Source organism: Erithacus rubecula, assembly GCF_903797595.1.
Source record: "Erithacus rubecula genome assembly, chromosome: 8".
Taxonomy (NCBI): Eukaryota; Metazoa; Chordata; class Aves; order Passeriformes; family Muscicapidae; genus Erithacus; species Erithacus rubecula.
This window is the reverse complement of record NC_136659.1, coordinates 33,702,852-33,717,851: the sequence shown is the minus strand read 5'-3', so window position 1 is coordinate 33,717,851 and position 15,000 is coordinate 33,702,852. Positions and strand designations below refer to the sequence as shown.

The 15,000-nt window shown below is 38.7% G+C and overlaps 1 protein-coding gene across 15 annotated transcripts in view; it reads left to right on the top strand.

Annotated features, from left to right (window-relative positions):
- Positions 1 to 15,000, top strand: part of GTDC1 (glycosyltransferase like domain containing 1) — a 281,241-nt gene that overhangs the window by 128,535 nt on the left and 137,706 nt on the right. For all 15 annotated transcript variants that reach the window (XR_013774881.1, XM_079311030.1, XM_079311040.1 and 12 more), the window contains one exon: positions 13,545 to 13,654. Coding sequence is in view for 14 of the 15 variants with exons in the window: in XM_079311030.1 (XP_079167156.1) it covers positions 13,545 to 13,654 (110 nt within the window). In the remaining variant the exon portion in view is untranslated. The remainder of the gene's footprint in view (positions 1 to 13,544; positions 13,655 to 15,000) is intronic.

Genomic DNA, 15,000 nt, shown 5'->3' with positions numbered 1-15,000 from the left:
ATCTATAAGGCCCTGTTAACAGGAATTATGGCCAAGGATATGGATAAAGGGCAAGGATGGGTTTCTGAGCTGACAAGGGCTATGCTAAGGAATTACTCTTCCCTATGTGTAAATGGGCTTTGATGAAAACAGGGAGCAAAATTCTGGTGATCGATGGACAAGCGTCATTTCATCAGAACTTTGTGGTATCCCACAGATTTCCATTGCAGTGTGATAAAAGGTCTATTTAGAATCATAGAATACTTTATTTCTAGGATCACTGATTCCGACCATAAATCAATCATGTCCAATTGTACTGGGCATGGTGGAGCAAGTCCAGAGAACACCACAAGGATGCTTAGGGGGATTGAACATGTCTACTATGAGGAAGGGCTGAGAGAATTGGGATTGTTCAAGGAGACCTTAGACCCATCCAGTACCCAGCAGGGCTCCAAGAGAGCTGGAGAGGAGCTTTGGGCAAGGGCATGGAGTGACAGGGCAAGGGGGAATGTCTTCCCACTGCCAGAGGACACAATTAGATGGGATACTGGGGAGAAATTGTTCCATGTTAGGGTGGTGAGGTCCTGGCAGAGGTTGCCCAGAGAAGCTGTGGCTACCCCTGGATCCCTGGAAGTGTCCAAGGCCAGGCTGGGCAGGGCTTGAGCAGCCTGGGATGGTGGGAGGTGTCCCTGCTCATGGCAGGAGGGTCAGATCTAGATGGTTTCTCAGGTCTCTTCCAACCCAAACCATTCCTTGATTCTCTGATATTTGGTGAAGGATGAATGTATTGCAAAGATGGCAGTGACCAGTGTGGCATGGTCTTTGTCTCTCACCCAGAACTCTCCCACCAGCATTTATGCATCCATTATTCCCTCTCATTCACCCAAACCTTATGCTTTTTCTTTTTTCTCTATGTGTTCTGTAAGCCGTTAAAGACTTGATAAGGAAAAGTTGTCAGAAATCAATTCTTCTTCTCCTAAGTGCATGGGTGTGATAAAAGATCACACAAGGAATCTGCAAGAATTTACACACACATGTAAACAAATAGCTGCTGTCAATTCACATGGAAGATCAGATAAGGCCATTATCTAGTGTCAAACATGCCAGTGTGTGACAAGAGCATGGGAAGTATATGGGGCAGGAGATACAGGAACAGGAAGAACAGTGGTGGAAGTCATGATGAGTAAATTCAGAAGGAAAAAAAACCCCAAATCTAGATTGCAAAAATTATCTGAAGATTTCTGGTCTAAGGGAAACCAGTGTGTTCAGAGATAGCCTTGTGCCCAATTATCTGGTTTTAATGAAGAAATGACTGCATGGGGACTGACTGTGCTGTACTCACATGTGGCTGCCCAACATGGGGCCCTGGTCCCCTTCACTCAGAAACAAGTGCTTTGGAAAGGGCTTTTCCCAGATGGGGACAAGAAGTGAATGTGCCTTTTATGATGGGGAAACTCTTCATCAGTGAGCTGAGCACAAGTCCTCTGCAAGCTGCAAGGGAGAGGAGCTTGGAAAGGGATTTTTAATAGTATTTTGTATATATTTTATATACATAATAAATATATACATATAAATATACATAAATATAAATATATAAATATAAATATACATAAATAATATATAGAAATTATAGTAGATAATTAATATATAACATATTACATATATATAACATATTGAATAGCACAATACAAGATTTGTGTAGTCACTGTTTGAGCTCTCAATTGAAAACCATTTCCTATAGAGACACTTGAGTATACAGTGACTCATATTTTCCTCATACTGTTGAATATTTTGAACCAAATCTTATCCCATCAAGATGCAGGTGTGGCAAGACAGCAAAACAGTAAAGAAATCCATCTAGAAATCACATTTGAGTACCCAGAAATGCCATTAGGCTCAACAGGCATCCTCAACATTGTGAACAGCCTGCAGAGAAGAAGTAGATTTGGTGAATTAACAAGGCAGACTGGAGACAAAAGCTTAAAACAAAAGTGTTTATACAGTGCTAACTAGAAGGTACCAGATAGGATAAAAAGCCCACAGGATGTAAAATAACAAATTCAAAATGCGAACTTTTTAGCAATGTCTAAGGAATGCCATCCAGTACTCCCAAGGAAACCAGCTCTCACCAGAGCAGTGACACTGATGGCACGTGGTGGATGAGCCTCTGCCATGAACAACTGGAGACATTCATGCAGGAGTTGACACCTTTCCCTCTTGCACATGTGAAAATAGTCTGGCTTCAAATTCATGCAAGCTGTGGTTAAGTTTGGGAGCAGATACTACTCTTTTAGAGTCACAGAATGATTTAGGTTGGAAAAGACCTCTTGAGTTGAGTCCAGCCATTCCCCCAGCCCAGCCCACCACTAACCTCTGTCCCCAAGTGCCACATCCACATGGCTTTTAAATCCCTCCAGGGATGGTGACTCAAGCAAATGACAAATAAGAAAGTGAATTAAATAATTTCAGAAGTTCAGCCTTAAATGGGAAGACAGCTTGGAAGTGCCCTTTCTTTGGTTGTTCGTTCAGTGGTGTCTAATCTTGAAATGTCTTCCTGCAGCAAGGGAATTTGAGGCACTCAGCCCTTCCAATGGAAGATGTGTTATTTACTGTTTTGTGGGAAAGTCCAGCATGTGCTGAAGGTGTGATAGTTCTGCTTTAGTGGAAATCTCAGCATCAATTTCTTCATTATAGCATGTTTTCTCAAAGGGCTATAGGCAGTTTATAATCCAGAGGAGCAAACATCTCTAATTTTGATTCTAGCAAAAAGAGATATTCTGTGTTACATTTGCATTCTTCAGCTGAGAAGCCAGATAGAATTTTGAGTAGTTTGTTGTGTTTATAGTACAGGCAGAGCCTCAAGGAAGTGCTCATCTCAGTTTCCTTCCTACCTGCTCTCTGGTTGACATGTGGGTAACTAGACTCAGAAATGCCACTGTGTAGTCACAAACTAAAGAAAAAAATGAATGCAGTTTTGAAAATTTTAAGACAAATACTTCATGCTGAGCTAGAATGGCAGGCATTAAGCAAGGTCTGTGAAATTCACCTGTGAGGCACTGAGACACCACGAGAGGAAACGGCCTCAATTTGTGCCAGGGAGGATTAGGTTGGATATTAGGGAAAAAATCCTCACCCAAAGGGCTGTCAGGCTCTGTCAGAGGCTGCCCAGGGCAGTGGTGGAATCCCCATCCCTAGAGGGATTTAAAAGCTGTGTGGGTGTGGCCCTTGGGGACAGGGGTTAGTGTGGCTTTGACAGTGCTGGGGGAATGGTTGGACTCAGTGACTTTGGAGGGCTTTTCAGAGCTAAGTGATTCTGTGATGCTCTGACCTTTTAGCGTTCCCAAAAATTGCATGTTTGCCAGTCTCACAGAAAGATCCACAGAGGACAGTGAAGGTGTTTGGCTTTGAGTGGTGTTTTTCCTCCCCTGGTTTCAATTGCCTGGGCTCCTTATTAATTGTTGAAGCAACATTTGCTGTGTTGGCATCAGCAGTGAAGGAAAGGAGAGGGGAACTATCTCAGAAATACAAAGAGCTGAGATATTTTGTGATCTCTTCCCACTCAAACATATCCTTCAAATCGCATTCCCTCAGTCAAGGAAAATAATTTCAGTTACCCTGGTCACAGTAGAAAGCAGCCCTCTTTTTGAATGCCTTTTTTCATTACTGTAGATATGTTTCTGAGATGAGAAACCATGTTTCTTCTAATTACGGTTACATGTAGTTAATTTCCTTTTTTAAAAAGCTCAGTGTGAAAGGCAGTTTCCTTTAAAAAGGGAGGGGGGGAAGAAAAAAGTGATACAGCTGATGTTCCTGTTGCCTTAGCAACAGATTTATTTATTAGGGTCTGAAATGACATGAGTTAATATACCACATACCTGCTGATCGGCAAACTCTCCTATTTCAGCTCCAGTTGACAATTAAGTCCTGGACAGCTACAGCCAGGGGTTAATGTTACTCATTAGGAGAACTAGGTCATTACTGGGAAATCAAGGCACTTAAGGCAGCATGGATAAAATACAAAATTCAACATCTCAAGGAGTGAGGGGTTTTATGTTAATTAACCTTATTTTCCTTTCATTAAAAAAAAAAATCTTTCATATATGCATATGACAGTGGATCAATTAATTGGGAAAGGGAAAAAAAAAGAAGTAAGCTGTAGTTTACTTTCCTCTCGTAGTTGTCTTCATTTCCTTTGGAAGGGTTTCATTATTTTATGGAAAATTCTTATGTCTATATGATGAGTAAAAAGGGTATTAAAATTAAGAAGGGAATCATCATGGAAATCAGCTTTACCACAAGGGAATGAGCAAATAAAAGCCTTGGAAATGAAAATAAATAAGCTTTGCTAATACCTCACCTAAGGAGCAGAATATAAGCCCATCAGAGCTTGGAGATATTTAGAGGTACTTCTTTGCTTCTTTATTAAGCAGTTACATAGTTATTTGACCTTCAGAAACCGAAACTTTAGAGAACTAATTCAAGTTGTTGGCAAATATTCTATTTACAGGAAGCTGATCAGTGGTGTAGCCAACAGTAACTCCTATAGTTAGTAATTGGCTTCTGATTTCCAGGAAAATTAAATATATTCTCTGAAAGTTTTATTAAGGTATCTGAGTGGGAGTTTTAACTTGATAAGTCATAAGTGATTTAATAAAGCTCTCCTGAAAGCCTTTATTTACTAACTTTTAGCAGGCTTCATTCTGATACTGGAGAACTTAATAGGCTGAAAAAGAATTATATTAAAATGAAACTTATTTTTTTTACTCACTGCTTCCCCAAATACACTTGGTTCTTTCACTTCCTCTAAGCATTCTACTTTATTTTCTGTATTTAAGATCTGTGGCACATTCTGCTTCTTATGGTATTTTGACCAATTTGGTGTCAAATCTTTCTCTCATCTTGAGAACTCAAGGTTGAAACAGCAACTTACTTGGGCTGCACATAGTGAATCATTGTATCAAGTGGGAAAAGCACTGTTCCCTGTAACAAAAGCAAGATTAAAACCCCATGAGTATTTTTCATCTGCATGGGACAGTTTTCCTCTCTGATGCACCTTTCTTAAATATAGTAAAATGCTGAATAATATCAAAATTCTGCCTGAAATATCACACAAAGAAACTTTCCTTCAAGGCCAAGTTGACTTGGAGCAGCATGGTCTTGTGGAAGGTGTCCCTGCCTGTGGCAGGGGTGTTGGGACAAGATGAGCTTTAAAGCCCTTTCTACCCAAACCATTCCATGATTCTGTGAGCTGTGGTTCCCTCTGTGCTATCCAGATGTTTGCAAAGCAGCCACTTCAGTGCCACCCTCCAGAGCCTGCTACAATAAATGCTTTAGCCATGGTTGAAAAACTGATTTTGACTTAATGTAAGACTACAACTGCACCTCCTGGACAGTTGAAGAATATTTAAGTTTGGAGCATATGCATCACAGATTGCCCTAGCAGCTCCACTAAGATTGGCTCTCTCTTTTCCCAGGGTGGGAAATTCATTTTATGTTTCTTTTCCTCCTGTATAGTTGTGAAGCCCAAGTCTTTGAGCAGAATCACATGTGAACAGGTGGGATTGTGGTGTCTTCTCAAGGCTTTTCCTCCCATGGCTCTCAAAGCAATCCTTCTCTACTCCATTCACCTAATTTGGTTTTAGCCTTTCAAACCACATCCTTCTGACTTTTCCAGGCTCAGTTCCCTGGGCATCTCCTCACACATAGTCTTGTGCAGCAGATTTGCATCTCACTCTCACCTGGTTCCTCAGCCTTTCTCTGACTCCATCATTTCACTCTTTGTCTCTGCAAAGAGCCTTCTACAGCATATCCAAAATACAGTTTGCAGTTTACTAGGTAATGTTGTGTTTGCTCTCTTTTTTTCATCTTGTTCTTCATATGTTCTGGAAAACTTTGGACAGGTTTTTTTTTTAGAAGGTTATAGTCCAACATAAGTTACAGTTTTGGGAAACATCATAGGCAAGGACAGAAGAGGTTTTGTAATACAAAGTCCTCAGCAAACTTAGCAGATGGTGCCACCAGCCCCTTTTGTAAGTCACAGCACCCTGGACCAAAGAATGGGAATAACCTTCAATAGACAAAAATCAAATATTTTATAAGCAAGTGATCTAATATTCCTCCTTATTTTCGCCATTATTAGGAGGGTTATGTTTCTTCCATCAAAGATGTTTTTAATTAGTTTTTCTCTCCTTGCCACACTGCAACTGTTCAAGTCTGTTCTCTTTGCCCCCTACTCTCCTTTTTTCCATATTTTCATGCTTTCCCTCCCCCCTCCCTGTGTCCTCTAATCACTGCTTTTTCTCCTGTGTTTGTGCAAACCTGACTCAATGCACTGAGTTGATTCCTCATTCTGAAAGCAGTGAGATTTGGAGTTACTTTAATCTTGTTGAATAATGAGTTTCAAGCCTTGGTGCCAAGAAAGTTCCTGGTTGGAAGCTTCTTCCTTGGAGATCCCAAAAGGATGAGTTATCTTGGGTACCTGAGCTAATTCCTCTCAGGGCATTACTCAGTAAAGACAGGATGTACTTTTTGACCCAAGCAGGGCACCTAGTTGTGTGAATCCATCATGGAAATCAGAGAGGGGCCAGAGGGTCTTGTATGGTGGGATAACCATTCCCAGGAAAATCTGTAGTAATACAGTTTTTATGTAGTAATTAATATATGAATTTATATTTATGTACATTTTCTGTTCTTTCAAGGAACTTTTAGTAGACTGTTATCCACATATTACCATATTCTTAATCATCTTATGATTGCCATGGCATGACTTTTTTTACAGTATTTTGTAGTTGAACTGCAGCAGGATATGTTGTGTATGGTTATCAGGGCTGTCAGGGTCACTCAGATATTTATGACCTTCCAAAATAACAGGAAAACCTTTTATTATGTTACCTTTGGAACACTAAAGGAAGTTTTTTTTTTTGTTTGTTTGTTGTTTTTTTTTTTAATAAACTAGTTGGGGTACTCCAGGGTACTTGCAGGGTTTTGTTGCAAATTAAAATCAAGTGGCTTTATTTATTTTTTTTTTTAATCTGAATCCTGTACTTGGGAACAGCCAGACTGGCCAGGGTGGTGTAAAAGAAATGAAAGGCACTGGAATAAAAGTGCATTGATTTTTACACCAAGGTAACTGAGACCAAATGGTGGTCTTTGTCTTCAGAGCTTAATCTCCCTTTAGGAAATAAGCAGGAGGCTCCATGACTGATGCTGATCCTGAGGTTTCTTTGGTTAGGGGACGTGCAATATTTTATTTTGAGTTTTTTCTTCATGAATTGTGAGGGGAGAAGAAGAATCTAAACAATAAACTCCCAAGGTTCTCTCTTGTTTCTTTTTTTATGAATCTCTTGTAGATAACAGGAGATAGGAGAAAATGCTTTTCCAGCGTAAAGCAAAATGCCACCCATTTTTCTCAGGCCAGCAATTTGAACAAATCAGAGGGTAAAATACACACTCCTCACTGTAAATACGTCATGGGCTCTAATAGAAAATAAAACACTGTATTTGCCAGTACTCTTTGGCTGCTTTTTGCCTCTCCAGTGCCATTTTTTAATTCCTTGGCTTGCAGAGGTGTTCTGAAAGCATGGGCAAGGATCAGGACCTTTTTTTGCTTGTAGGACCTGCAAATTGCCAGCTAAAATTTATTCTGTAGGGTCCATTTTCATACAGAAACATTTTCTTCTACTTGACTCCATTTTCTGTGAACTGAGGGAGTATTAGATATTGTGGTAACTTTTGATGCTGATGATGCCAGACAATGTTTAGAGGCACAATTACAGCAAAGACATTTTGTAGAGCAGATCAGCTGAAAAAGAAAACTCACTGGACTTAACTACATATTTACAGTCTACCTCAAACTCATCTTGGAAATGTAAAAAGATGGGAAAATACTGTGATAAATTGAATAAATGGAAAGCAATTAACTTTTCCTTCATGTTTGCATTTTCATTGTTATTTTCTATTTCATAGTTGTTTCTTTTCTAATTGTGCTTTCCTGGCAGTAGCATTTCCTTTTCTTGCAGTTATCATGAGCATTGCTACCAGAATTTGGTATTAGAATTTTAATTTTTTTTGGTCCCTTTTTTTCCTCTCGTAATCTTAACATAGACAATGTATATTAAAGTCATTTGATTTAGGAAAGTCTTCTGTCCTCTGTGAAAATAATTGCTGGAATGTATTACATTTCATGTATTGAATAGTCTTGTAACATGAGTCCTTTTCTTTAAGAATAATATTATTCTCTTAAAGTATTTACTGACTCTGATTCTCACCATATTTCTGTAAGTGAAATCTCCTCTAAGTCCATATCTTGCAGATGGGGAAACCTGGGCAGAGTTGTCTTGTGGGAAATCAGTGTCAGGAAAAGACCAGAATTCTGCAATTCCCTGTTTTGAAGGCCAGGTTTATCTTTTGTGGCCACACTTCTACTTTATAACATTATTTGATTATAATGAACCTGTATTCAAATTTTTCTTGAGCTCAAGATTTAATGTGAAATATCAAGGTGTAATACAGTGCATAGTTTAAAGGAGGAAAAAAAATCCCTGATATTGTTCATTAGATTAGATTTTGATAAAGTGGAGCCTTGGTTTTAGTTCTGTAGGGTGTGTGTAGGTCTTCTGTTTACCCTGTATTTATTCTTTTCCTACCTGTGTTTGGATATGCCATACTTTTTTTTGTTTTCACCAGGAATATTTTTATTTTTTAATATATTTTTTGTCCTCTTGTGTTTTCCTTACTCTTTGAATTGCTTTGCCCAGTACCTCTACGTTGTTTGATGCCAGTCTTGCTCCTCATTACTTCACTTTCCCAAAACAAAAGGATCATTGTCATCCACATCTAGGTCTGTGTCTTGGAAACCTCATTTCCTTTATTTTTAATTATTGATTCTGTGCTCATGGACTTGCCCAGCCCCTCACACTTTCCTGTGCTCTGCCTTTTCCTGGCTGATGTTGCCTGTCCCCTTCTTTTCTCCCAGGATGTCTCTTGGCTCCTGATCTCCATGATTGCTGCCCAGCTGCATCAATAATGAGTGATTCTTCAGTGGCCTGTTGTAACAGCTATTTTCTAGCAATCATTGTAGGCAGGCAGAAATCCATCTTTTACCTCTTGCTGTATGTCCTAACAAATTTTTAAAAATATAAAATTAAGATTCCACTTCAGCCTCTAAGGATTTTGTGCCATTTTCCACCTTTGTCCCTCTGGCATGAAGGTGATTTTGGGGATTGGGGAGGCAGAAGGAGCTACAGCCAGTGTGAACTCCTTGGATTTGTACAAAGGGAAATATTGAAATATTACTTCATGCCCACACAATTTGAGATTCTCTCCCACTGAAAATTTCCCATGCTAAATGCCCTAAAACTAAGATCAATTCTTTTAATATTGCTTTTAGCTGTATTGTAACCCTTTCAGAGTGTGTAGCACCTTAATGGTGGGACTCCATGGTCTCCAAAGTCCTTTCCAGCCCAAAAGATTCTGTCATTCACAGAGATGTCACCACAGGGCTGTGCCTTTCACAAGCATTACATGGCATTTATAGAGTATTTTCTCAAACATTAAGACTTTTTCCCCTGATTTTCCACTTTTTTTTTTTTTTTTTTTTTTTTACTGATAAATGCATTAACCCCTGCTTTTAAATATGTATTTTTAATAGACTGCATTTATTTTTCCCCTTTGGGTAAGTCCTTCTGCTTTTCCACAACTTTTCTACTTTCTAATAGCATTGCTAGATGTGCCTTCCTCCAAATCATAAATAACTGTGATTATCACCATGTAGGATAAGTTTACATGTACTTAAAAAAATAAAACTAAAGTCAGATAAGACCATATGGGTCTCTTATTGAATTTCACCCAAATTCAACTGATGAATATTCATTTAATAATGTAAAGGGCCAAATTCTCCCTTTTTTTTTTTTTTTTTTGGTTTGTTTTTTGCTTTTTGGGGTTTTTTTTAAGTAATGTGTTTTTCATTACTGGTCAGGGATGTGGGTGAGAATAACTCTAGTTTAGGTGTCCATGTACTCTGCTTCCAATCCCAGCAATGGGTAAGGCTCAATGGCTCAGGCTGAATTCCCAAAATCCCTGAACAGCAGAAGGGTGTTTTGGAGAATGTTGCCATTGATTGTATAGAGGAGCATCATCATAGTGCTATGAGGTTGCTTTTTAAAATCACTTTAGGCTGAAAAGTGGGATGTCAAGTCATCAATTAATCCTGACAGCATCCTTCTGTGGTGAAAAAATAATATCGTCACACCCGTTTTCTGAGCAGAAAATCTAAAGCAGAGATAATAATGGAGGCTCAGTAGTGGTGCTGCTGCTCCCACCACACTCCCATTCCCTCTTCAAGGACACTTCTCAAAATTTTGAATCAGATTACAAAGGGAAGTCACTAAATTGGGACCATTAAACCTCATCCAGTTCCTAAGAGAGACTTCAGATGTCTCTCTTAAATTGTAGGTTAGAGTCAAGAACAAAAGATCCTGGAGAAAAGTGAGAGCTGTGTAGTTTTTAAACATGGAGGTTGAGCTCTCAAATCTGAATATAGGCATGCTGTCTGTGCTTGTTTTGTGGCATTACAACTGTAGCTGGGTCATTCTGATGTTTTCATGTTCTTAGGATGAAATTTAGAGCATCTTCATACCATGCCTAGTTCTTATTTTTCCTTTACCAGATGCATATCAAATCAAGTGAGAATACAAAAAGCATTTCAAATACCTCAACTAAACAACAAAGCCAGACCCTGGAGTCACATTAGCTTGATTTTTCCCCAAACATAATATCTTAAAAGAAAAGTTTGCATTTTAATATCAGGCTTTTATACTGTTTTGCAAATCTTCTTCAGGAAATGGAGTATATATAATTAATACTGTTTAATAAAGCTCAAAAATGCAACAGATGCAGCCAAAAGTGCACATCATTTTGAGCAGATCTTTACAGAACAGACATTCCATATTGTGTTCATCTTTTTCCACGATCACTGCTATGGCAATCTGGTGTGTTTAGCAGTTGTTGCTGAGTAAGGCAGACTGGATTGTATATGATTTTCTCCATGTCAGCCAAGAAACAGAGCTCTCTCCTTTTTGATGCAGTAAAAGAGGTGGTCTTGTACTATTTATTTTTTTTTTTTACCAGGGGCAGCTAATACCTTCAGTATCCTGCAAGAATAATAATACACTGCAGTCCATAGGTGCATGGGCCAGGAGTTTCCTGGAGGTTTTAAATGAAAATAATATGCTTGTGGTGTGGAGAAGTCACAGGAGCTGATAAAATCACTTAAGATGAGCTCCCAAATAGAACAGCTACAAGATACACAAAATTAAAATGTGGGAGTGTCACATAAAAGGGAAACATTTTATACGGGGGGATGGAGGGAGGTTCACCTACAGCAGAAAACCCTCAAGAGAGGCTCCAGTACAGAGGAAACGTTTCCCCTTTCAGCATTCCTTCTGGGTGCCAAATTTTCCTTCTGTTCTTCCCCACCTATTAAACAAAGCTGCAACTTCCAATTCCTATCAGTTTTCCTAAATATGTGCAGCTTATGTGGCTTCGCCGAGCTGTAAGGCTCCGTGTTCTCCTGCCAGCTCCTTGACAATGTGGCTCCAACAGCATCCTCCACTTTTGGCTGCCTCTGGGACCCCTGGTCTCTTCTGGAAAGCGAGAGGGAAAGCATATCCTTAGCTGGAAGGACTTTTTGTGACTGTGAAGCTGATAGCAGGGCTGTGAAGAGCTTGGAAGGATCCCTGTCGGCGTCGTGGCTGTCGAGTCTGCCGGCTCCGCGCGCGGGGACGCGCCGGTCCGCAGGATGAGCTGAGCCAGGCTGGGCTCGTGGCATCACTCACCAAGCACCCACAGAAGCCTGTCCAGGGGAAACTGAGGCTCAGGGGAAATTCTGTCATGAGTTACACCAATTCCCAGCATTGTAGAAGTTTTTCTTGCAGGCATTCATAGTGGGGATGTTCTCTTCCAGCCAAATCCAAATCCGCGCGATCCGGTGTTGGCTCTTGGAGCTGGGCATTTGGAGGGAACTCAATACTGGCAAAAGTTTCTGCACAGAAGTTACCTACCAAAAACAGGTGGCTCTTTTAAGGTTGAGGATGCAGCAAACTAATATTCAAAGATCTGGGATCCTTGAAACTGGGAGAAATCCACCCTCCAAACCAGTGCTTGCATCCGCTTGGGTTATGGAATTGCCAGGGAAACTCCTGGTTCACAGATGTGAAACAAATTATGAGACTTATGCAGTTGCATTCCTCCTTATTATTGGGAACAAAACAAATTGGGGGGATGGAGGACTTCTTAAAGTGATTATTGTCTGGCTTTATTTTAAGAAAATGGGACCAATTCTGAAAACTCCACAATTCTTGGAGGTTTCTCAGCCTAGGGAAGTCACATTAATTACAAGATTAATTTATTTTAATTCCCTAAACCAAAAATATTGACTGAATGAGAAATTAACACGTGTAGAGCTGCAGATGTCATTTGGCTTTAGATTTCCTGAATGATATAATTATTAATCTTTCATATAGTAGTGTGAGAGACCTACAGATTTCATTCTACAAAATTACTCTGTGAAGAAAGACACCAGAACAGCTGAGATATAGATTTTTCCCTTAATACAGGAAGGAAAAGGGTGGAATTTTCTAAATAATAAATAAATTCAAAATATTTTAAAGGCATATGGTGCACATCTGTTGAAATACAATAATTTAAAGCAGAGTAATTAAATGCAAGATATAATATTCACCTTAGAGTGAGGAAATTATCTCATTGCATTTTTAATATAACTTATTTGGGAATTTTAAATCATTTGTGATACCTTTTGAACCTTTCATTCTGTGCTAGTAAAGAAGATAGATTGGAAAACTGGGAGGTTAATTTATTTTTAGATAACCTAACTTGCATTTCATGTCATTGAGTGTCATACCCGTACAAACCTTTAATATTATCTTCAATTGAAATTATAAATAAGTTCAAGTTTCTTATATTCTGTTTTAATTTCCAGTTAAATCCTTGAAAATCTAAAGGTAGAAAATGCCTTGTGGTAGTTTATTCCTTTCTTTACCTAAAGCACTGGATGAATTGGAAGCTTTTAATAAATATAGCATGAATTCCTAAAATTCCAGTTTGAGAAATCCTGTAGATTTAGGAGAAGTTTTTGTTTAGCCTGTTTCTCCTGAAAAAAAAAAAAAAAAAAAAATTGTAATGGAAATCATATATGTATTTTTTGGACAGGGAGAAAAAAGCAATCCCAAAACCTTTTTAGCTGATTTTGACTTCAGGTAAAAAAGTCCTTCTCACTGTCAAAGCTGATAATTTGAAGAGGAAATGCATTGTTTGAGGATAGGGAAGAGAGAAAGAAGAATCTGATGAAACTGAGTTTTGACCCCATGTGTGTGTTGAGGAAAATGTTCAGCCATGCAGGAGAAGCAAAGAGGGAAATTACTGGAATAAATTTAGTCCCCAAAAGTGCAGTTTTAGAGCAATAGTGTTCTTATAAATAAAAAGCCTCCCATAATTCCAGAACTAAATGTAAACAATAAATTGATGAGATAAATTCTGTTTGTTTTAAGGGAACATGACAAAGATCCTGAAACTTTCTTTAAAGTCCTGATGAAGCTGAAAGAGCAAGATCTGCCTTTCCAAGTGTCTGTCCTCGGAGAGACTTTTAGTGAAATTCCAGGTACCTTTCCTTTTTTTCTTTACTTTAAAGTTACCATGAAGTAGATACTTCCAGAAATAGTTTTCATTTACGTACTTTTATCTTAAAGAGTGTGCTTGAAATTTTCCTAGTTGTGAAACTAAATAATATTGATACATTATAAAATTAAAATTATTAAAGACAGTAATTCTTTTATTTTACTTGGCAGAGCAAGACCTTATTTATGACTTGTGGTCCAGTAACACTTCTGTATTTATTTAAATAGTGAGATAGCTGTGGGTGATTGGATGGTTCAGATAGGAAGCAAAATCTTTCAGGTCGAGGTCACTCATCTGAAATCCAGACTGAGATTTTAGCAGGTGAAAACACTTAGTTCCCTCTCCAATATGAGGTTAAGGACTGCTGTGGAGAGCTTCTGGTTTGTATCTGGCATGAAAGTGATCATTAATCTTTAATATTTTTATACCACTCTTTTGGACAGTCCTTCCGTTTCTTGGCTTCTGCAGAACCACAGCTCAGTGAACAGTTTCACCTGTCTGGAAAATAAATAGATTTTATTCAGGCACACAGCTTTTTTGCCTGAGATATTATGGCAGTAAAGAGAATAATCAAATCCTGTACTGGGTGCTTTTGTAATAAATTAAACCTTTTAAAAGTGTACATTAATGATAAGCAAGTGTCAAAATATCCAATGTTTTAGCTCGTATGTGTATTCCAAAGCGTAGACTTGCATCCCTCGGCCTCATCAGTCTGTAAAAATAGACTGGGGATTAGTTTATTTGTCAGTTCTGTCCTATCTGCTGCCTACTGGACTGGTGATATTTCAATTTAGTTTTGATTTTGCCATTTTTAAGACACCAAGAAGTTGATCTGATCCAAATAACTTCTGGGTCCCCAACTGAGACACAGCTGGGTTGAAAAAGGGGTAATAATTCGGTAGCAGGAAATTCTTCATGTTTTCTGTCCACTTCCTTTTTAGACAGTTTTCTGAAAGGCTGTTCTTCCAGGCAAGCCTTATTACAGATCCCAAGGCAACGTTGCTTTCCAGACTGAGCACACCAGATTTCTTAGAAGGAGAAATTTCTAAGGAATATGTGACAGATAGGAATATACGATGGTGCGCTGCGGGAACAGATTCTATTGACACTCATTTTGGATGTTGTTACATATCTCATTTGTGGCTTCAGTACTTATGAATAATGTAGATCATCCTAAATTTATGCCAGTATATCAAATCTATATGCCGCACCTCTTGTCTTGTCAATTCATTCATCCTCGTGCATAAATGGAGTCTATAGAAGGGACAACGTGGTAAAATGTGTCTCATCACCATGGGTCTGATAGGGCCATACTCATACAAATGACAT